Source organism: Pagrus pagrus, assembly GCF_965226575.1.
Source record: "Pagrus pagrus genome assembly, chromosome: 4".
NCBI classification, from domain to species: Eukaryota; Metazoa; Chordata; class Actinopteri; order Spariformes; family Sparidae; genus Pagrus; species Pagrus pagrus.
The window spans coordinates 7,322,056-7,345,564 of NC_140188.1; the positions used below are offsets into that span (position 1 = coordinate 7,322,056).

Genomic DNA, 23,509 nt, shown 5'->3' on the forward strand with positions numbered 1-23,509 from the left:
CTCTAGGCTATTCCATTTTTCTGCTCTTAGTGAAAAGACACGCACAAAAAAATACATTTTTATGAGCCTTCAAAGTGTATTCGACCTTGAGAGGCCAAAATAAAATAAAACTTTCGAAACTACAAACAGTATAATGATATGTTAATAGACATATGGCTGTGTGAAGACAAAAATAAATAAAAATTCATTTTCTCATCTTGCAGAGAGATAGCTGCCAGTGTTTTTGATTGCCCTCCAGAGGCTGATGGTCTGTGAAACAAAGTTCCAACTGAACATGTTAATTAACATAAACTGTTGACAGCAACATTCCTACTTTTCACCCAGTGAAGCCCTATGGGATGAGGAGAAGCATTATCAATATTTATATTATGCAGCTCTCCATCTCAGCTCCATTACAGTCAAGCTGTTATCTCAAACACTGTTCATCTGTTCCTGTAGCGCTCATTTCACATTCGAGGGAGGTCAGCATATCTCCATATCCTTTCGACCTTGTTTATCTACACTTGTGGAATAAAAATACTGCCCATAAACATGGTTTGCTTTTAACTCATCATGTAGCTATTTTCATAATCAAGTTGGGTTAAAGATGTTATTAGTTCCTGCCAGGTTTCAGTCTTCATGTGAATTGAGTTTGTATTTATGATATAATGTGATCTTATGCCATGAGGCAGATGGACAGAAGCATTTCCCCAAAAATGAATAAAGCTGGGATGAGGGCGAATGAATTACTGGACCTGAACTAAGATCTCTGCTGCTAGAAGAAGATCCACAATTAGGTACTCTTTAACTAATTTGAGAAATTCATGCACTGGGTGAGGTGTAGCCTATGTTACAGACCTGTTTGTTTTGGTTTACTTATTTCCCCTAAAGGTGTACTGCCTTATTACCCTTTCATTACATGTACTATGATATTTGTTACTAGCGCTCAAAGTAGCCAACTAGTTTACTGTGGGAGTGCCGATCGTTGAGGCTGCGCCCTTTATTCAAAATATTACCAACATCTTTGTCTATTTTATGATGGATTTCTTCTGTATGATGGTGACACACCGGTGCAAAACGTCGAACAAACACACCTGACATCAAATGTTCAATTATATTTTAATAGCTGAAAAATGTTCTTCTGTCAAACTCTATTGCAGCTCCACTTGTAAGACCGGAGTGTGCTGCATTGCTAATTGTCATAAAACCTATACATTGCACAGCATGTTTTTTCTGCCACTAGTAGACTCTCAATCAAAACAATAAAAATGACAGACATAGTTTGATGATGTCATGAAGTAGCATGGGATTTTGGGAGGTGTCGTCATTATTACTCATCAGCCATTACTGATGAAAATCTATCTGATGTGACTCGGACAGAAATCATGTTCACAAACGATGCACTGTATTTAAGTTGTATGTTATGTTTAGTCATGTTCACTGACTTCCTTTCTCACTCTCTGATGTATCATTTGGCATTTACTTGTAAGTTAAAGCAACAGGTGACCAAACGGTGGTGACCTAAAACCAAAACTTTTAGGATAACGTAAGTACACAACTCAACAAAGGTCTATTTGTTTTTATATGTTTTAATGTGGAAATGTTACACATCATATCTTCAATATCACTAAAACTTACTGTATACCCACTTTAAACAAGATAATGAAATGTAAACATTTGAATTTAAATTAGATCCTTGAAAGTGAAATTATTACTGACCGTCATCAGGGTCCAGGATCTCCACGGCAGCAAACTCTGGGAATTCAAGGGCCGCCATCACCGGCTCAGACAGAATGATCTGGAAGTTCTCTGACACTTCATACTCGCTGTCTGACAAGATTCGGACCTTCCAGGTGGCTGTTGTCTGGCCGGGGTTGAACTGCACCTGTTTCTGAGATTTTCCCCGGAAGTCTTTATCCCTTTCTGCAGTGCCATCCTTCGTGCCAATACCTTTAGAAGCACATGGAAGAAATGGTTTATTATCATAATCAGGTAACATCTGCAAAACTTGAGTTAATACTACACATCCAGTAAATACTTTTTTTTCGTATCTACCTTTTAATAATCAGTGTATGAGTGTTCTGTGAACCATGATATCTTTTTGTCAGTAAATAAAATACAATTAAACTACTGTTTTTCATCTCCTATAAAACCAGGAAAATGTCACGGCCCAGTTGGTCTAGCCTGATACTATCTGGCCATCTTCTGGGTGCAGATTAACACCCCCGGTGTTTCAAATGGCCATGGTGGGAATAAAGCCAATTATCCCTAATGTCAGCCTGGTTGCAGCAGCAGTGGTTGAAGCCTAACTTGCATTGTCTGACCTTCAGCGTGTGAACTGTTTGATGGGGGCTCACAGTCACTATAGCTGTGACACTTGCAGGATTCCTGTTGAGCAGGGGCACACAGCCTCACCATTGTCTTTGCTAACTGGCCACACAATTCACAGCAGGGGTCTGGCAGTAAATAGAATAAACGTGGCTGCACACCCGAAGGCAATCCGCAAATGTAGAAAACAAGAAATTACTGGATAAATGGAGCACTGCAGAAACAGGAACTAAAAAAAAAAAAAAATCTGTTTGTTCACAACTGAGGGAAGAAGAAAGAGAGGAGAGAAACTGAAATACCGCATCAGGACAACAGAAAAGATCTTCAAAAGACCCTAGATAGAAAAATGCATGAGTTTGGGTTTTTAAGAAAATTACCATTCTGTTCTTTGATGGGAATGAAAAGTGGGCTTTGATATGCAAGTACAGACAGAAGGAAAAGGCTTCTGCACATATGTGCTGAGATAAAATGGTCAAGCTCAATGGAGCTTGAAAAATCAGCAGTCTTCAAAGAGTAGCTAGGAGAGGATAGCTAACTCTATCTCCTGCACAATGTCGGGATTGGATGGCCAGGATCACAGCAGTCACTGTGAGACTTCGCGGCAGGTGGGCTATCTGCAGCCTCCAAACTGGTGCCACCTGCACTGTGCATATTGACCAGTGAAGCAGTAGAACACGAGTGGGCTCCTCTGATCAGTGTTCACTCAGGCGGGGCTGGGAAAAGAGAGATATCCCCAGTCTTCATGAAAGGCACTGGCCTGGGATCAGTCACTATCTCATCGGAGCTCAGAGGCAGATGGGTGGCTTGAACTGTCAGGCTGCTCTGGTGGCCTGTTTATGCTGGTTAATCAAAATACTCTGCTGCCTTTGCTCTCCTGTCCTCAAAGCAGCAGAAGAAGGAAACTCAAATGTTCACTTTAAGAAAAAAAAAAATATTCTTGTTTTTTTTGGTTGTTTTTATTTAACCATGAAATTATCCCACCTTATGCCAAGTTGACACTACAGAATTTTAGCCATGATCTTGTCGTCGCCGCGATTTTTGGAGATCGCAACAAAAAGCCTCAGAACAGAGGCAGATTGGCGTGCCCCCGTGTGCTACAGTCAGTATGTCTCAATTGTTCAAAAATGTGATCCAGGAAAGTGGGGACAGATCACCGGCAACAGAAAGTTCTATAGTGTGAACAACACAACGATCTGAGTTGTGTATTTTGGCCAGGGCCTCACTGAGGCAGGATAATGGTTGGCAGTTGTTAACTGGTGGGCAAATTCTGCATAAATAAGCAATATGAGCACCACCGCCTCTTATTTTGGTCTGTCTAATGCTTGCATTTGTTTTGGAAGACAGTGAAAAAAAAGACACAATGCATTTACTTTAAACGCAGCACCCTGCCATACAACTAGTTCAAATTTTACAGTATGACTTTTCCGACCCAGATAAGTCAAAATCCAACCCAGTGACAGACATTAAGAATGACCATATTAACCGTATAAAATATGTAGACATAGCTGATCTTCTGATGGTCTCGTTTGCTTATGACTGTTTCATAACCAGTTAAAAGTTCCTTGTGGTACAAGTTCCTTGTAGTTTAATTATTAAAGCCTGCCATGCCACTGTATTGCTTTCTGAATATTTAAATATACTCATGTTACAGCCTGAGCGCGGCAGAAAAAGGGTAAAGGGTTTGACATGCGAATTACAAATACTCATTAATGTAATAGCACATTCAAAACACTTTCTGTTCAATCTTTAAGATAGAATTCCTGGCTATAAATTGTAAAATAAAAACTTTCACGGATATTTGATAAGACTGAAAAAAGAACAGAGTGGTTTATGATCAAAGAATCACTGCCTGGGGAGGTAAACATGTACTCACTTAGTGGAATGAGAAATGAAGAAACATAAAAGGTTTCACCAGATATGCATTCAGAAAAAGAAACTTTATTGCTATTCCTACTTTGAGGGCATTGTAAAGCAAAATGGTTCCGACTGCGTCCTGAAAATTTAAATTACAGCTTCTTTTGTGTGTTTCCAGCGGCAGCATGGAGAGGTAAATCATTCCCCCTCATCCATTATCAATCCCCTTCATGTTGCCTCAATCATAAGAAAAGTGCTTATGAAAAACTATGGTTTGGACTTGAAAGCACACAACACTCGGACATCATAGGATGCAAATGTTTTTGTTTTTTTCTGGGCAGTGAACACAGAGTGCATCCAAAGTTCAAATTAGCACTTCTTTAATTCATAATGCAACCATTAATTAAACAGTAGCAATGCTCCAGAAAATGTAAACAAGGGACAATTATTTGATTGTTTGCACAAACTCCCTCTAAAGATATATCATTTTGGTGTTTGGTACCATTCATTTGCAAAGAGATCACTGTGCGGTCATCAAACAGGCGTTTCAGTTTATTTTTTATTTTCTGTTTCCTTTGTTCTTGTTCCTTATCAACATGAACAACATAATATAAGTGTATTCTTGTTTTCACTGTTTTTTACTTGTTACTGTGAAAAATATTATCGAGTATCTCCACCTGTATATCTGTACTGTGTATAATAATCTGTTTTAATATATATATTCTTTTTATTTCACCAAGTCTCTGAGGTAGAGTAGATATATTGTGCAGTTTGAGGGACTATAAAGGTCACTAACATTTGCATATCGCCTCAGAGATGTTTCATTAGTCTGACACCCTGGGGTATTCAAAGATACGACGACAGTACAGTAAATGATCCCACTGGATGTGACCTTTATCATCAGGTCAATTTAATCACACCTCATTTTTATGGACCGTATAAATGGCAACACTAAAAAAGACGAATGTTGCCAGCAGTAAGAATTCCTACCTCTCATAAATCCTTACAGCAGCTTGTTTTTTTAACAGTTATTGTCCGTTTAGTTCCAGCCAGCAAATTGCCTCGACTAACATTTGGAGTGGCGCCTTTCCATTACCACCAACTTTGGGTGACCTTTCTCATGTGCACATGCAGTCACTTGGGATTGTCCTGTGCTATTGTGTGACTGGAACGTAAATACGGGCCGGAGGAGACAGGTGAAAGGTCACGACCTGTGTGACCCCAAAGGGCGTCTAGGCCAGCCATAGGGTTGTGCTTAAGTATATCAAAGTTTGTGTGTGTGTGTGTGTGTGTGTGTGTGTAGTTGTGTCTGTCAATACGTTGGCCTCTGGCACTCTCCTTTATGTAGGTGTTAAAAAGTTCAAAAAAAGACTATAAATAGCTGAAGCAATATTCTGACAAGGAGTGTATGTTTTTCATCACATGTATTTGTTTCTTTGTCTGTTTGAATTTTAGCTTTCAGGATACCCGGAAATAATCAGCAGATTCAATACAATCTGATAAATTATATTTTTTATAATGCTACATGCTCTCAGTACTTTCAAGTAACTTTGAGTAATAATGATGGATATTTTCTGCAGCCTTGGATGGAGTTATTATTAAAAGTATCTCGATAAACGTAGAGATGGTGTCTGCTTACTGACGAAGGAGGTCTCCCCCAGGTAGCCCCGACGTTTCAGCAACACCTCCAGGAACTTGACCTCTTCATCCACCACGTAGTGTTGCTTCTCTAAAGAGATCCAAGCCCAGTTCAGACGGAACTGCTGATTCTTCAGTCTGTTGCCTCCTGCAAGCAAATCGAGTTTATACATTAGTTAAAGAAAAAAGAAGTATAACAGCTCCCAGGAGCTCATCACACAGCAAGGGAAAACACAAAAGTCAAACATCTGAACTGGGAATTAATAATCCAAAACATGTTTTGGAAATTATCATAACTATTTATTTCTGGGGTGGCACAGGAGTTTTCCATGCCCCTTATTAGAATGACTTCTTGGATACCTTTAGGACTTGACTTTGAGTCTTCTAGCTAGCACTCAGTGGGTGGTAAGAGGAGTGTATGGCCCTTATGCAAAAGGAATGGAATTTGTGCCGTCTAATTGCTTCAATTCTAATTAAGATAAAAGGTGTCTGTTTCCTGTCTGAACTGGGTTTTTTTATCCTTGCCTTTTGAAGTTGGATTCAAAGGCCATGACTACAGTCCTGGAGGGCATCGCTGCTACCATTTGACCATAAAGACTCAAAGCAGAGCCGCAGATACCGGCATCAAACACACACAGGTACACAAACTCTGACAAAAAAACAAATATATATATAGAAACCACATCACACAGTTTCTAGAGCACTGACTAGCAGACTAAATAATAATCCACTGATTCCTGAAAAATCAGCTGCATTCATCCTCAGTGAGAGCTGCTTCCTGCTGCAGTACTGGACGAGGATGGTGAGATACAGACGACTGAGCCACTAAACATCTGGCACTTCTGAAAGTGGTGGAATAAAAGTGAAACAGCCGAGAGGGTGTAAGGACATTGCTGTTGTTTGTGTTAGGCACGATTGAGAGTCTCTACCCTGCCCCACCCCGGCTGTTATGGTCGGTAAATCTGTTACGTCCAGCTGACCGCTCCACTGTGTCCACTTCCTTTCTCCATGGGCACAGTGAGACCTATACACATTCACCCTGGGTCTTTTATTATGTGTGAGGGTGCATGCATTTACGAGTTTGTGTGTGAGTGACTGTGTGCGCACATCTGAAACATTCTCTGCACCTGTTCAGAGCTTTTCCTGTCAGTCTAATAGTGTTCATATTTCCTCACACAGAGTAAAAAAGGGTCTTAACGCTCCTGACATCGATTCTTTTTGACAACACAGAACCGTAACTTGGAAAAAGGACAAAGTGTGACGCACAAAGACGACGGGGAGCACAGAGTGTTCTTTTCCCCCACGTCTCATACAAAACCAACAACTCATTTAAATCATTTAGTTGAATAAAGTTCTTTAATCCATAATGAGCACACGGAGGTGCTTTGATGTTTTCCAGCAGATAGATGACTCGAAGTTTTGAAGTCTAAGAATTCAGTGCGAAGCGAAAGAAACATGACTTTCCCTAATTTATCTTTGCAGTTGTGGTTAGCAGCACTAATGGACTTCATCAAAAATGCTGGAAGAATAGAGAAGACAGATGCTGATGTGGCTCGAGCTTAAAGATTCAGTTCAGAGTGAACTTCAGACGGACTCAGTTATGTCAACATGGAGCTGTAATTGGGACATAAAGCTGCAGAAACTGTAAAGAGAAGCTGCTCTATTTTCTCTCTCCTGCAAAATTAACAAAACATTTGAATCATTTAGTCGCATACATGTCGTGAAATTCTCATGAACACAGAAGTTCTTTATCTCAGTGAAAAGAGGCAATTTTTTTTTTTTACTTGACACCATTTCAACACACTCGTGCGCAAAAACATTATGAGTCCCTCACCTTATTATGACTCAAAGCAGAAAAAAACTGTTTTCTTCACAGTTCATGACATGAGGAGAATTTGTCCCAGCATTTCCTTCAAATTTCTAATCCACTAAATTATGTTTTGAATTTGTTTGTTAAACTTCTAACAAGCAGCTTTTTTCTTAAATTTCTATATTTTATTGTCGGTGTCCTTAAGTTGTTCTGCTCAGCCATCAGTCACTGCCACTGTTCATGTTCACAGCCGTCTCCTCTGTTAATCCCAAATAAGGTGCTATTACTATGGTAATGTAATAAACATAATGTGGAAAATATTCCTGAGTATTTTGTGTTATGCTAAATTTTGCATCACTGCATGAAAAAAAACTCATAAGGGAGGTGCTCTGAATAAATGACAAGTAGGGGGGAAAGGAGTTTGGTAAGTCAAGTTTGGTGGAATGAAATCAGAAACAAGCATGATGTGTTACACTTTCAGAAAGCCAGCAATAAGACAAACAATTCAATATAAAACTGTAAATGATGTGCAAAAAAAACCCTTTTAGGGTACAAAAAACTCTTTGATGCACAAATGTTCCAAATGTAAAGGCTGACTCACTATTGTATTGTATGATATGGTATAGAGGTTTAGACTTGAAAATGTCTGAAGTAATACATTATACGCCTCATACATTCTTGAGGTCTACCACAGCGTAGGATTTTGCTTCCTGTGTGTTCCACATCCTTCTCTAGCAGACAGGCGACCTGTGTATGACAGGACCTCCCTACTCCGTTTGGATTACAGCCAGCAGCATGGCACGCATGCCACCAGTAAACACTTCATGTGTGATCTCTGAGTCGTGAAGGAGCCCGTCCTCCACTGAGGTAATGGAAACAAAAGGTCACGACTATTCATCTGACTTCACATGTTGGCACAGACTTTGTAATAGTTATACCACGGCTGACACTCTTGATCTCGAGGATAATTCTCGAAAATGGAGAATTAAAATGAAATGCATCATCGCTGTATAACCAAACACTCGACACACAGCGACATTTTAGAAGCATTTATTGGTAGGATTTTCCCTAGTTACTTCATACATGTCAACATTAAATGGTGACATGTTTTGCATAATTATCTACATGACACTGAAGAAATAGCCTACACATCAAGCTTAGCCTCAAAAAGGAACACTCTCTCTCTGGATGAATCACGTTTAACACCTGTTTGCCTTCAACAGCATTCAGACACATGAAGTGGCTCTATCAATTATTCATTCTTCCAACCCAGCAAGATGTGAGGAGGAGGATAAATCAGCAAGCAGCGCATTGAAACTTTAGAAAAATGAATGTCTGTTCATAGTTTATACTACATGCAACACCATGACACAAGAAAACACTGAGTTTAAGAGGCCATAAAATCCTGGTAAAGCTGCAGTGTGGCCTTCAGGGAGTTGGGGAGTGGAGGTGCTCGTTTCCAGAGGACCACTTCACTCCTCCAGATTTCTTTCTAATTAAGATAAGCAGAGGTTTGAGTAAGTCCACTTCAAAGAGGCCCCAAGGAAAACACCAGAGTTAATCTTTACCCAGCACTCACAGCACTGAGACAGAATTTAGTGCACAATATCGATATCTTTGCACTGCTGTGCTGGTCAGAGCAGAAACATACATCATATGTAGTGGAATTCATCATAAAGGCTGCTCATAACAGATACAAGAACGTGAGTGTATTTCTGCTTAATATCCATATTCTCATTAAAATCAGAACTCATGTGGTTTTAGCAGGGATCCTAGAAAATTATATTCATTCCTTCATTGATTATTTGACCGTCTGCTTACAATCTGTCTTTTTGATTTAAAGTAAGTTGTTTAGCTCTCCGTCTCTCTAAATAACAGGGTCAATAAACTGTCAACCTCTGCTCTTTTAACCACTTGATCATTAACAGCCTTGTGCATGAACCTTTTCACAAAACCCCTTGTACAGTTCATGTAGTTGCACTTCTATACACAAGTCCTGTCCACTCACATAGAGGATGTGTGTTGAGGGACAGAAGCCTTTTGAGAGAGGCCAAAGAATGTGAGAGACTGGACTGTGCCAACTTAGTGCCCCTGTCTCCTCCCTGCATACATGTTGCAGACAGCCCTTATTTGGTCACCGTCAAGCATCGTGGGGCCACGATGCCCTGTGGACCCTCGTCTGTTCATTCAGCCAGGCAGACAGACAGGCGGCCTTTTGCCCACAGAGCCAGCACCACACTGATTAGGGAGGATAAATTGGGACTAGTCTGTGAATCCTGTTCAATTGATACAATACATCTAAAAATACTTAATGATCATATACTGCAAATGGACTTTGTGTGCCAACAGTCTCCATGATCTGCAGTAATTGTAATCTACTGTAGCATTGAAACGTCAAGCGACATACAAGAGAGATAGATGGACAACTGTGATTCACAAGGAATCCATTCAACAGACCACACAGAGAGATAAAGCCAGAGGAGCTTCTTATTTGACCATGTTATTATTTCATAATGAAGGCATTAAATCTGAATACTGGTTAAGTATAACCCCCCTTCTATCATTAGTACATCTCGTAAAGCTGCAGTTGAAGGAAACTGGACACCTGGTAGTTTTAGGACCAATACTGTACTGTACTTTAACTTCAGGGATAACTTAGGAACGACTCCTTTTAATTGAGTGGCCCAGCTAGGGCCTTGACTTGAAAGCAAATTAACATCTGTATGGAGAGAAATGAAAATGGCTGTCCACCAACAGTCTCCATCCAACCTGACACAGCCCTGAGAGGATCTGCAGGGAAGAATGGCCGAAAATCCCCAAATCCAGGTGTTCAAAGCTTTTCTACCCAAGAAGGCTCGAGGCTGTACGTGCTGCCAAAGCTGCTTCAACTCAGTATTCAGTTAAGGTTCTGAATACTTATGTTCATATAATATTTCAGCTTCATTTTTTCATACATTTGGAAAAATCCTTTTTTGGCTTAATCATTATGGGGTATTAAGTGTTAATGAGGGAAAAAATAATTTAAAAGACTTTAGCATAAGGCTGCATTATCAAATAAAATTACCTTAATTTAACTCTTTTCTTAAAAGGGGGGCGCTTTAAAGTTAGGGGAATGCCAATATAAGATGTTATTATGAAGATGTTATTGAAGTGGCAGTTTATTCACTGAATGAGCTTCATACTAAATCATACTACAAATGGTAAAATTTTGATTCATATGTAGGAGCACAATTTGGAAATGGAAACCCTACATCAAGCGTAAATGAGCACTTTATTTTCCCATACTTAATTTGTTTTACGAGCACACAAATATCTAATCGTGAAGGTAACAAAATGCTGGGTAGGGAGTTCTTGCACCTGCACTGGGAGCCACAAAGTCTCATGAAGGAGATTTACTGTAAGTGCCTTGTTTGAGCTGAATCACTCATAATGAATACGCATTTTATAAAAGCCCCTGAATCTTTATAAAATAGTGATTATTTTTCTTAAGCTAACAGGAGAAAGTCATTGTTTACAATAATTACCTTTCTGGTTTTTAGACTTGAGAAAGTCACATGGTCTGACATCAACATTTTGATCCATGGTGACAAATCGCACCAATTACTGACCAGACTGCCACAAAGCTTTGGATTAATCTTGATGATTTTAAGAAGAAGATGACATGACCCTCTACCTTTCATCCAAGCTAAAAAATGTCCTTTCACCAAAACATAAGCCTAAGATAATGTACTTTTTGTTGAAAACTAGGGCTGTACAATGAATCAAAATATTGACAAATTCACATTGCACAAGTGTAATTATTTGAGATCTCCAGGGGATAAAAACACATCTGTTTGTTGATAAAACTTCCTGTGGCACCACTGCCAGCAAAAACTTTACACCTTAAGCCCCAAAAGCAGAAAAGCTCTAATACTACAGAATTGTCACAATAGCATTGCATATTAGACTTTAATATTGTAATGTAGTATGAATGTTGCAGTCTAGGGGGGGTGTTAGTAGGACGTTTAATCCTGTTCATTTTAAATTCTGCGGTGGCAGCAGGATTATGTTTGACATTTTTAGCTCCACACTGCTTCCAGGACGAGACGTGAGAGACAAAATGACCAGATGACCTCACATTTACATGAGAAAATAATCAACAGCAAATATGAAGATGAAGCATATTTTTTGTTATAGAAAGTAAACACTTTCTATCATCACAACTTACATTAACTGTATAGAATGAGTTGAGCTGGGCTACAAAATGTACCAGACCCTACCAGCATACTTTTCATCTCTCCAATTAAGGGAAAAGGGATATGATAATCCTGTTGAAGGAAAGAAAGCACATGGCAGAGGAGAGAGGGAGAGAGGGAGATATGGTCTAATCACCCTAATCCTTGTATCAGCAGTAACGAGTTGGCCGTGTCTTGAAAGATTTAGAACTGTTATGATTTCACAGGCCCTAAACCCTTTTCTACCGCCGCAGCCTTTCAGGGAACTGTTCTGCCGTAAATTTGACCGCTCCGCAGGGTCCATTCTGGCTGCTCCCGCCTCTCTGTCCACTCTGACACAGTGGTCACTCTGAGGCGACATTTGAGGGGCCTGAAAGAAAGGCCAAAAGCACTTCGGAACAAAAGTGCTGGGTCAGAGAGCCATGCAGGGCTTAAAGCAAGCGAGGCTTTGCTCTCAGCAGGGAAAGTTCTTTGAGATTAACATCTGAACCACAACTATAAAGGTGATTTAACTCTCAGTATTCAACATATTCTAAATTTGGAATACAAAGGCTTGAATTACTTTCTTGTCTTTCAATGACCAAATCATGAATAGGCATTTGCTGAAGCTGTTAAGGGGTTAGGGTTAGGGTTAGTTGGTGTTTAATAATGCAATAAACAAGAGGTGTTTATATATTACACCTCTGCTCGGGGATATGTTAAAATCTTTGGGAAATAGCTATCTTGTTTTGTCAACTGTGAAAAATTAGAATACAACTTTGGAGGCTATTCAAGTCATGTTTCATCACTTTACCTTTGGAGAAATAAACTACATATTCTTCCCTTTGTTCAGCAGAATGCGGCAAAACCTGACATTAAGATAGACTTCAATCATTTCAGCTCAGAGTCAATACACATTGGGGATGGATGGATGAGCACAGAAACTCAATAACTCATGAGAGCCAGAGCATATTTTCCAAAAAGCTGCACCATTAACAACATCCACAGAAAGTCCTTCAAGGTGAAGCACTTAACTTATTAGTTTGTGATTTAAATGTGCCTTCTGTGAAACAGAAATGTGCTTAAGTGTTCTTATAAATGTCGTCCTCCACAGTGTGATTGGCAGCGAGAAACCTTTTAAGCAAAGCAACAGCCTTCATTTTGTTCCCACACTTTCTGTTTTTGATTCCAGTTTGCAGCATGAGGTTGTTGTGGAAACTGCTGCATGACTTTCTTCCTGGGTCACAAAGTGGGTGCACCCTCGCCTGACTGGAAAGGCAGTGAGGAATTCCCAGAGCTCTTATTTCAGATGGGGCTCCTTTATTTGCGGCCCAGGAGACAATTGTGTCAGAGGAAATACTGTACAATGTGAGTGTCGGGGAAGGTCACTCCCGTTCTGGGAGTCTGCTTCACGCTCTGGTGTCTTCACACACTGCCAGCCTCAGATGACGTCATTTATCATCCGTTATAGAAAACGCTTAACACAAAATCAGCACATTGGCAGGGAAGATTGTTTTTCAAAAGTTTTGGAGGAACATTCAGAATTAATTTGTCAGAAAATTCAAATCAATGAGTGTATGTGAAAAAAAAACCCGATAGCAGATAAACAACTCAATAGAGAGCTGTTTGGATACTTGGCTAGTTCCCTACTTCTCTGTGTCTAAAATAATTGGCATCACACACATGCTAACATCCTAGGTTTTTTTTTAAGTATAATCCTATTAGCCTGCCTGGAAATATTAGTTGAAACAGACTATTTCCAAACACATAAGGATTAGCAAGAGGGCCACTCTGGATGCACAACTCTGCAGAAGATCTGCTCTGTCGCGGGTTGCTGATTTCCAACCAGGGGCACAGGGTGTGCTGCCAAGCCCCCAAGGTCTTGACTTATCCCTGATCGTGACTACATCATTAGGGCTGGAAAACAGTCAGACTTGGGTGGGCACAAGTTATTTGAAAGTATTTCCTTGTTTTTGGTTAAGCTATAGACTAATCATTAACAAGATTAGAACTCCATTTTAAAACACAAAATTAAAAACAGGGTGCATCTGAATAATTTAGTAGAATTACATACTACAGATTCAGACCATTCAACATCTTTTGTTATCTGGATTGCAGCGGATGGTTGACTATTGCACCTGAAACCGATGAAAAGTCTAATCCTCCTGTATCTCTGTATAAGCCAGCAAATAAATCAATTAGCCAACACTGAGTTTGAGAACCTATCCAAGGAGTTATAAAAGTTATCACTAAGGGGTATGTTTTAGATTGTGCCGATGAGGTCAGACAGAGTATTCCTTGATTGCCCTTGAATGGCATTCCTGTCTGTCAAAGAGGATGCAGCCTCAAGTGTCTTAATTAATAGTCAGTTGCATGGTTTAGAGAGCAAAAGCCTGAACTCTCAATAGCAGGGGAAATAACAACAAAAGGCTGAATTAGCAGCTGCAGGGCTTTCCTCTGCATTCACATGTAAAGGTCATTGTGGATTTAAAATCAAGAATTCCTCACTCATTACCAGTCAATTACATACAGTATGAATGTCCTGACAGCCACAGGGCCAAATCGTTGTACTGAAGTAGCTCTGGCAACCCACCAAAAAGGATAAAGTAAGATGCATGAGGGGAAACCTGCAAAATATATCTACTATCATTTCAGCATAAACATGTCACAATACCTTTCTGAACGATACATTTAAAAAAAATAAGATGCTACACTCCTTTGGAGCTCATCTTAGAAAACAAAGATTATGTCAAACACTTCCTGCCTGAAGAGATGAGCTCATAGAGACAACAATCTGGCTCCGTCCCAGGAGCTGAAAGGCTTGCATTGTTACTACTGCATGTGTTAAACGTACCTCAACTCTCCAGTGCTGCTGGTGACTGAATAGAAAAGAACAGAGGTAGTGAAATAACAAGGAGATACAAGGGGAAGTGTGAAAATGTGAGAGAAAACAAAGCAACATAAGGATGCAGGATGAAGGGACTTGACAAAGAGAGCGGGACGTGCTTTTTCTTGACCCTTGAATGCGCAGTGTTTGCTCTCTTGTCAGACCGAATAATGGTGGACTGTTTGCTGAAAGCAGCAGTGTGAGGCCATAGAATATAAAACCCCATCCCAGTCCCACAGACTCATGAGCTCCATACTAATAGAGCGGGGTGTTTGTCGAGGCTGTTCTCAGGGCCGGCCTCCATTGGTCTCATTTATAACGACATGTTTCAGCTGCATTTCACAGTTGTTACTAACAAATCCTCACATGTTAAAGGCTTTTGCCTAAGAGGGAAAAGCTCCCTGAAAAGCTGAAATAGTAATTCCTAAAGAAGTGTTAAATGACTCTTGGTTTTTTGTTTATGTCTGGTAAAAAGGAACCTCCAAGTAGAACTGTGCAAACCTGCATGTTATAGATAAGCATACTAGTCTGCATTCATGAAAAGAGGGGAGAAAATGTCTCAGGATTTAGTGTTGTTATTGTCTCCTTCTTGTTATATTGGACTGAAGATTAGTCTGTGTAATGGAACAAACCCAGGGTTCAAAAATATGCACAGGTATGTTAAAAGAAGATTACTTCTATGGGTGCTTGCAAAATTTCATTTAGACACTTTAGGTCCTTTTTTCCCTGCATTTGAATAACTCCTGGATGCCTTTGTTGGAGAATTAGAATTTTACGTTGGAAAAATCTCAAAGACCCTTTGGTTCAAAGTCAGAAACACTCCTGTAGTTGCAGGGGTGAATTCTGACTGTGGATAGAACAAATCACAATTTTAGCTTACACACAATTGAAATGTCTTTTCCTTGATGTTATTTCAAAGTGTTTTCATTTCATTTGTCTAAAACGCATATCTGATGCATTCATATCTCATTAACAACATCACTTTCCCCAACACTAGGTTGGAGACTGTCTGGTCACAGACATGAGATGTTGCTGTTGGGTAGATATCAAACATGGTACATGAAATAAGCACAGCAGAAACCGCAGATAGGTCGGACCACCGTGTTTTAATGCATATGCATAATATGCTTGTATCTGATGAAAGATGAAGATGTAAAGATGAAAATAAGAAATACATAACCAGGCAGTCAATTTGACCATCCATTTAAAGTTACAATGAGATTTGATTTACAATTTCCACTGACGGTTACGCTATTGTGAGGATTTATGCCTTGCCAGCTACCATTTGCATTTTAAAATTCTACTTTAAAAAGAAAGGGGTGTTTCCAATCTGTCCTGAGTAAATCATCTCCACTAAAGGATCTCTGGCAATGTTATCAGTTTAGTTCGATTCAGTTAATCTCCCAGGTGTAAACCCTCTTCTCACAGAAATCAATAAATTATCTCTAAAACATCTGGAACTGTTCTTGCAGTTACCTTCATGCCAGTCACTTGTTTGTCTTTGTGCAGACAGGATACGTTTCCAGAAGGGCAGCTGCAGGCTACCAGTAAGCTAGCTGTGTCGCGGCAATACAGCATGCATGGGGTTTCACTGATACTGCCTCTGAATTCAATGATTGAAATTGAAAGCTCATTAGCTCAGCTCAGACTCGGTCTAGTGTTGATAGCACAGTAGGTGTACTGCTAATGTTAATTTTTAACTGACTGAAGTTAGCATCAAAGAGCAGCAGTGCTCTCAAGTTGAAGCTAACTGACAGAGGTAGTTAGATAAAAAAAACAAAAAAACAAACTTAACACTTTGAAAATTACCACAGAACTGAATAAAATGTGTGGGGAAACCTCAACAAAAAAATAAGCCTCATGAAGCTGCTCTCTATTTCAGGCTGCCATTCAAAGGCACTGAGTGTTCAAAGCCAACACAAAGATGCACAGCCTGGTTTAAGGAGCACAACACCTGGACCCCGAGGAATGAAATAAAGTAATTAGATGTGATGCGTTCTATTTCACACACACAGAAAACTATTAGATCCAAAGGACAAAAGCTAAATGTCAAAAGGGATGAACATGAGGCGTGCCCAAGTTGCATTGTTGCCTTCAGCTCCATCTGTGACACTTCAACTCACACACACTGAATGCCCTTTAAGAAATAATCAACTCTCTTTAGAAGGTAAGTTAAGTGCAAATTAAATCTGTTAGCTGACTTTCCCAAAGGTATCCCACCGCCCCAGTAGAACTAAATGTTCCCTGCCTTTAATGTTCTTGCATATGACTCATTGACCACTGATAACCTTTAAAATATTACAGAAGAATTTTGTGGTAATTGTAATAGCTTCAGCCAATTACTTGGGGATTTAAGGAGCTAAATGTAAGCACTGCATCAGATTGCCCAGTTGAATAAACCTGCGCCCTGTGGCCTATCTTTGTTTCCCTCTTACCATTTAGTTGCTAATATGTAACTCTTCACTACAAGCCCATGTCCTGGAAGACCAAGATAAGCCCAGACATGGTCTAGTTAATTTCAGGCACCAAGGCATTCCTCAGTATTCTTCATGGGGGGAAGGGTTGATCTAAACTCTGGACATCATCCAGGTTGCTGACATGTTTTTAATGTTCTTTATGTTCCTCAAAGCTACATGGGGCAACCCCCCCCCCCCCCCCTCAAAAAATTAGTCTATATTTCCCTTAGCTTAATGAGGTCTACGGGAAGTATTAATATAATTTCTATTCACACAGGCTTCACACCCGCAGAGCTCACCTACTACATTAGAGCCCTCGCAACTTGTCAACACAGGCGGTGTTTAGAGACTGAACAGCACATTCATGCCATTGCTACAGGCGACAGGAAGCAGCTTGATGCCTTGCCCCCACAAACACTGGGACCAACAGAGTACTTCCATCTTTCATCTCCTCTGACTGCTCCCTCCCATTTCTCAGCTAGATGACTTCTCACATCCTGTCTATCAGGCTCCACTTACGGAGGAAAGCAGGTGGAGGTGGTGGTGGTGAGGGGGAGCTTGATCCGCACACAGGATCCCCAAAGGGTTTCATCCATACCTTTTATGAGATGAGAGCCCTGTTACTCTCAAAACACACTCCTACTGTTTCTGTAAGGAGTGTATAAAATGCAAACCTTCTCAAGAGATTCTGGCTCAAACTGTGTAACATTTTCAGCGCCTCTCTATTTTCTTGGCATACTGAAATGCTGATGATATTCAAATGAAAGAAGCTGCTGTTTTTCCCGGGCTACATCACAGCATTCTAATCAAAAGAGGCAACAGCTTGAAATCAAAGACAAAGCAGTTATCAATTAAACTGTAGTTGATGCCCAGCATCTTAGTGCAACATTTTAGCAGTGCCAGCTTCATCTCTGATTATAGGATCAGGCAGCTGGCCCCGAGATGGATAGATGGTGGGTGCTTTGTGTGTGTGAATGTGCATAAAAAGTGTGCACAAAGGAGGTGTACCCTGCATCGAGCTCCAGTCCTGAAACCCAGGCTCAGCTGGAGAGAGTTGTGACAGTACAGCCTTTGCCCAGCTGTCAGAGGCTTATCATGCAGCAGGGCAGAGAGGAGCAGCTCCGGCCCACTGCTGGGATTCAGGGGCCAAAAGCACATTATCCAGAGTGATTTTGCAAAATGGAACAAAAGCTCTGCTACTGCAAAAAGAGAAATGTCACAGCAGCGACTGTAACATCACTGGGTCTCAGAGTTCCTGCTGTTTTTCTGGGAATATCAGATTTGTCAAAACAGAGTCTCATTAAATCGTTTGATATGTTGTGGCAAAATATCAAACAAGACACAAATGGAGCGCTCCCATTAGAGACTGAAATGTTAATTTTGCTTCCATTATAGTTGTGAAAAAGATTCCAAAACGGTTTCATTTCCCTGAACATTTCAGTTTTCCATTTCATTTTTCACACTTTTTACCTCCTCCTGTTGCAAGTGCTAGAAAGCTATGCATAAAATACATGCATTTATCAGGTTTTCAGGAGTTCATGCTACTCCTGACTGTCACAACTCAAACCCGATAGCACAAACTTCAGCCTTCTAGCTTTTTCCACAAAAGAAGGATTTTCTACAAACCAAGTGCTTGAACAACCCCAGTTCTGCTAGACTGATATCCTAAGGCAGGTATGACGACACGTATCATCATCCAGGGAACAAGCCTGGGCCTGGGGTTTCTATACTTTAGGGAATTTGCCTTTGCTTTGTTAACCTTGGCTCTACACACTTACTTTGGCAGCATATTAAGGCAGAGAAAGGGACTCATCAAACAGGGTTTCCCTTCTGTTTTCCAAAGGGAAATTGAGGGCACTTCAGTGGGACAGCATCTAAGCTTCTGCCACGTTTTACTTTAACGTACTACAAGGAACTTTTACCTGGTCATGAAACAGTCTCAGTTTAATACTGTTGCCTCTATATGGCCTACATAAGCAAACAAGACCATCAACAAGAAGATTGTCTATTTTTATGGCGGAGTACTGAATTGATTGGTCTCACAGCCTGAGGAAATAAGCTGCTCAGTCTGGTGGTGCGGTACATATTCATATTACAGTTACTGATCTTACACAGCCACAAATGGAAACATAACCTCTTCACTGTGTATCCTGCAAACAACTGTGTTAAAAATAAATATACTATTAAAACTACTTTGCGTCATTCTTGGACTCACTTTCAAAACAAATGCACATGCTAGCCAGATCGTGATCTTTAGACACCAGGTGATAGTGCTCATACTGCTCCATACTGCTACAAGTTCCTTGTAACTGCTTTAAAATTTTATGTGATATACAATCACTAGCAGGATAAAAAATATATAAGACATTTCTGTTGCTCTTCTAAATCATATTCTAGCAATACTGCAGTTAGGGCTATCTTCTGTCTCAGCAGACACATCCAAGCAGAAGGTGCTTTTCCAACTAAACAAGGACTGTTGAGCAGTAATCTTTTTCAGTCAGTAATCTGACAGAAAAAAAGAAACTACAATAGAGACGAAGAGGCATAAAACTAAGAGATATCTGCTGATAATTACCCAACATCTTGAGCCAAGGACACCCAAGGAAAAAGACAGAAAAGCCTTAATTGGCTAACTCAATAGCTAATTGATAATACAACAATGAAACCTTTCATCAGCCTGTTTTGCTTGCTTGCCTTGTAAAAAGAGCCAATCATTAATATTGACACTTTTCTTTTTTCAAGACGAATTACACTGGCTTAAGTCTGTTAAAAATTAATGTTTCATCCCCTCGACAATGAGCACAGGTTCTTCACTTGTTCCGTCACTGCAGCAATCAGCACACATTATTTTACTTTAGTCATCTCTGCTCTCCACACACATGTTGAAGTAAAAATAAATTTGGAGATACACGTTGCCTTTTGTGTTGAATAGAGTAATAAACACAGCAAATGGGCATTTTATGGGTAATAAACATAGCAAAGATAGCTGCACTGCAGACCAGTGAGAAAATTACGACTCAAAGTTAGCGACTAAGGACATACGGGACCAGTAAGCCACTTAAATCACTCTCCATCTAAAAAGATTAGCCTAAATTCTTTCTGTAATTCAGTTTTTCAGCCCCAAAGTGAAGCAGCTGTTACCCAGGAATAGCTCCTCTAATCAACTCCCAGATGTTTCCTCACAAAATATTTTTCCATAACAATAAAATGACTACCTAATATTTTATTAGCTGCAGCACAGATGGACAGCGAGGAAAATTTAACACCTTAAAATCTCTTTTAAAAACAACAACTGGCCCAGCTATGTAATTTCCTGGAGCTCAAACATACTTTATGCATATGATTCATACTGCAGCTCCCAAGGACAGAGGAATGTTATACCCCCCAAGTAAAGTGCAGGGGAGACAGTTTCATTAATAACAGGGTTGAAACGCACAGAGAAGTGCAGAGTCATCATCTGTGCTGTGATGGGGATATTATAGCACACACAGTCCATATTAACCTGACAACTGCATGTAAGTGCATGCTCCACCTTACTTTTGTTTTGCTCTAGCACGCTATGGGGAGAAAGCTAATCCCCCCTAACCTAGGATTAGACAGAAGGGCAAAACAAGGGAGATGGATTCAAGTATGCACTCAGTGTCACAAGCGATTACACACCGATAACATAGAAGATGCAGAAGATCTACACAGCAGATGTTACTGCAAGAAAATGGCTCAGAGGATTTATTAGGTCGAGGTACTCAGAGTGACCTGAACTTATCTTGTTTCATGAATCAGAAATAACAAACAAAACAAGCTTGCTGAGGTGGGCTTTTAAGACTTGCATTGGAAACTGGAAAGCAGAAACATTCCTCTCTGTTTCAAGGGCTAGGATGTAAGAAAAAAATGTTCGAGTCGGGAATTTGATCTGGTTGTGCAGACCCATTCCACTACAAATCTGAAGGATAGATTTTCATACTCTACGCACTTTACATACCAAACAGGTCTCACGAGTCAAATGGAAAACACAAAGATACCGTGGACATAGCTGCAGAATCTGACCTTCAAAAGTATTACATTTTTATGAACTGAACAATCAATGATCCTTTGCTGCCTCTTTGTAGCTCAGCGAAAGAAAGAAAAAAATGAGATGGTAGTGAGTGCCTGGGAGGAGAAACAAAGGCCAGAGCAGTGTGTCTGTCAGTAGGAACATCCCTGATGCTGAGTGACTGGCTAGAGGCAGACAGGGATTCAACTCCACAAACAACTGCTGGGGAATGCCAGGACTTGAGTGTGTGCTCAGGTAAGCTCCCCTGAATGCACCTGAATTCTCAGGGGAAAAGGGGAGGGTTTGAGTCCAATGAAACACAGCAATTAACTGACTTAGAATGACAAGAGCAGCCCCCTCCCCACCAAACACACATACAAACATCCAGATACTGATCTTGCTCTAAACAAGTCACTTTCTAACTGATTGAAAGAAGTTTTATGGCCCACGCCTATCCCTTCTCTTCTGTTCGTGACTCTGCTGTCCAGGTGTAATGTTTTTCCAAAACAGAAAACAGACACCCAGAAAATGTATATGTGTAATTTCAGTCCTCTGTGATTATTCTTTCAAAGCTCTGACAAGCTCGACAAATAGCCAGACACACAAGCAGCTCTGACAAGTAAGCCTGGCTATCTCCTCTTTGACAAAGGCAGCTTAAAAACAGTTGTAAAGGTCCATGGTAGCAACTTTCTGAAATTAAAAAGAAACTAGAAACAGAGGAGAAAATGTGCATTAATAACATATCATTATAAAGTTATAGATTACAAAGAATGCGGTATAATTTTAAAGTGATTTCAGTATTATTTTGATGTTTGTTCTATCACAACAGGGTTAAAAGTAAAAGTGTTTAAGTCACACTGTGAGAATCCTCATATCGAGACACATACTGATTAAAAATGATAAGCATTTGGGGATGTGGACAAATTGCCATGGTGTTATTAGTGACAGAAAGCCCATCTGTTGTCTTTATGTAGACAAATTAATTGAGTGAAACAGCAAGGTCTCTTCAATTTTGAATCACATAAGCATAATTTATTCAGCTAAAAAAACAATTCACTAGGCGTGTATCATTCTTTTTAGCAGTTTTTATAAAATCATGAATAGTTACAGCAAAGGTTATTATTGCTGTGTAAGTTGGACAAGTGCAACATAGATTTAGGTCTGGGCTCTGAACACTCCATTTACAGTTTAAATGACATGTCAAGCAGCAGATGCATCGCTGCCAAGAAGAATTCAACCCCTTGGTGACTCAATTTAGGAGATCCAAGACTGTGTCCTGTACCAAGACCATCCATCTATCAGGGAAACTAAGAACTCAGCTTCAACAGCTAAAACAACCTTGTGGTCAGATGTCAGACTGCCATAAGTATTTGGATTGGGCTTAATAAATGGCTTGGCATTTTCCATCCATTCTCCAACTGTGGAAAACATGCCAAGAGTAAATTAGCACTCTGCCCTGTAATGAGTGCAGGTTGTAAGTCACTTTATTTTTGGACTGACAATGGAGCCAGCAGAAATCCTGTAACAACAATCTGTGTGAGGTACTGATCCCAGTACAGTAAACTCATCTCTGAGCAGAGGCAAAGTGCAGTTTGGTAATGTCAGGGGCTATAACTGTTGCTGAAATGATTAGTCTATTAATCTATCAGCCAACCAACAGAAATGCAGCAGCTTATCTACAGTAAGAGACAATGGATACTTGTTGAAAAGCTTATCAGGCAAAATTTTGCTGTTTCCAGCTTCCCCCCTAACCCTAACTCATGCAGTGGTTTGCTGGAAGGAACAAGCAATTTGAAGTCCTCACTTTGTGCTGCATGGGAAATGTCATGGGGACTGTCTATGTAATTTGCATATGTCGACAATTGTTCATCCCATCTACTTCACACCTGGCAGGTTTTTGCTGAGGACCCAAGGAAGTGCAGTGTCGAATCTGGTGCATTTTGGACACATGACACATTGCATATTTATACATTTTGCATAAACAGTGAACACTGCTCTGTGCAGTAGCGGGGGCGTGGCTTCAGCGCTCTGGCTTCATGGATCTGCAGACTGACGCTAGGCTCATACGTGATTCCTCTCATGTGATCTCATAGGTAAGCAGACATAAACAAAATGGAGATTAGCGTGGTGCATCAACTTGCTGTAGTAATGCGTTGCAGTGAGAAAAAAACAAAACAACAGAAGGTACATGGGTCTGGATGAGTGGGGAGACGACAATGTGCTCCATTCCTTGGCAGCACCATCACCTGCTCCGTGATATTATCTAGGATCTGTAAACCCCTTCACATTACCAGATAACCTGTGCCAAACAGCATGTTTTGAACATGTACTGCA

At 40.2% G+C, this 23,509-nt stretch overlaps 1 protein-coding gene across 1 annotated transcript in view; it reads right to left on the reverse strand.

The window, feature by feature from the left end:
• The window catches only part of frem2b (FRAS1 related extracellular matrix 2b), a 57,532-nt gene that overhangs the window by 25,757 nt on the left and 8,266 nt on the right, over positions 1-23,509 (reverse strand). Inside the window, exons 3-4 of the mRNA XM_084351710.1 lie at positions 5,801-5,947; positions 1,699-1,929 (exon numbers count right to left, since the gene is read on the reverse strand). Of these exons, the coding sequence (XP_084207836.1) occupies positions 1,699-1,929; positions 5,801-5,947 (378 nt within the window). The remainder of the gene's footprint in view (positions 1-1,698; positions 1,930-5,800; positions 5,948-23,509) is intronic.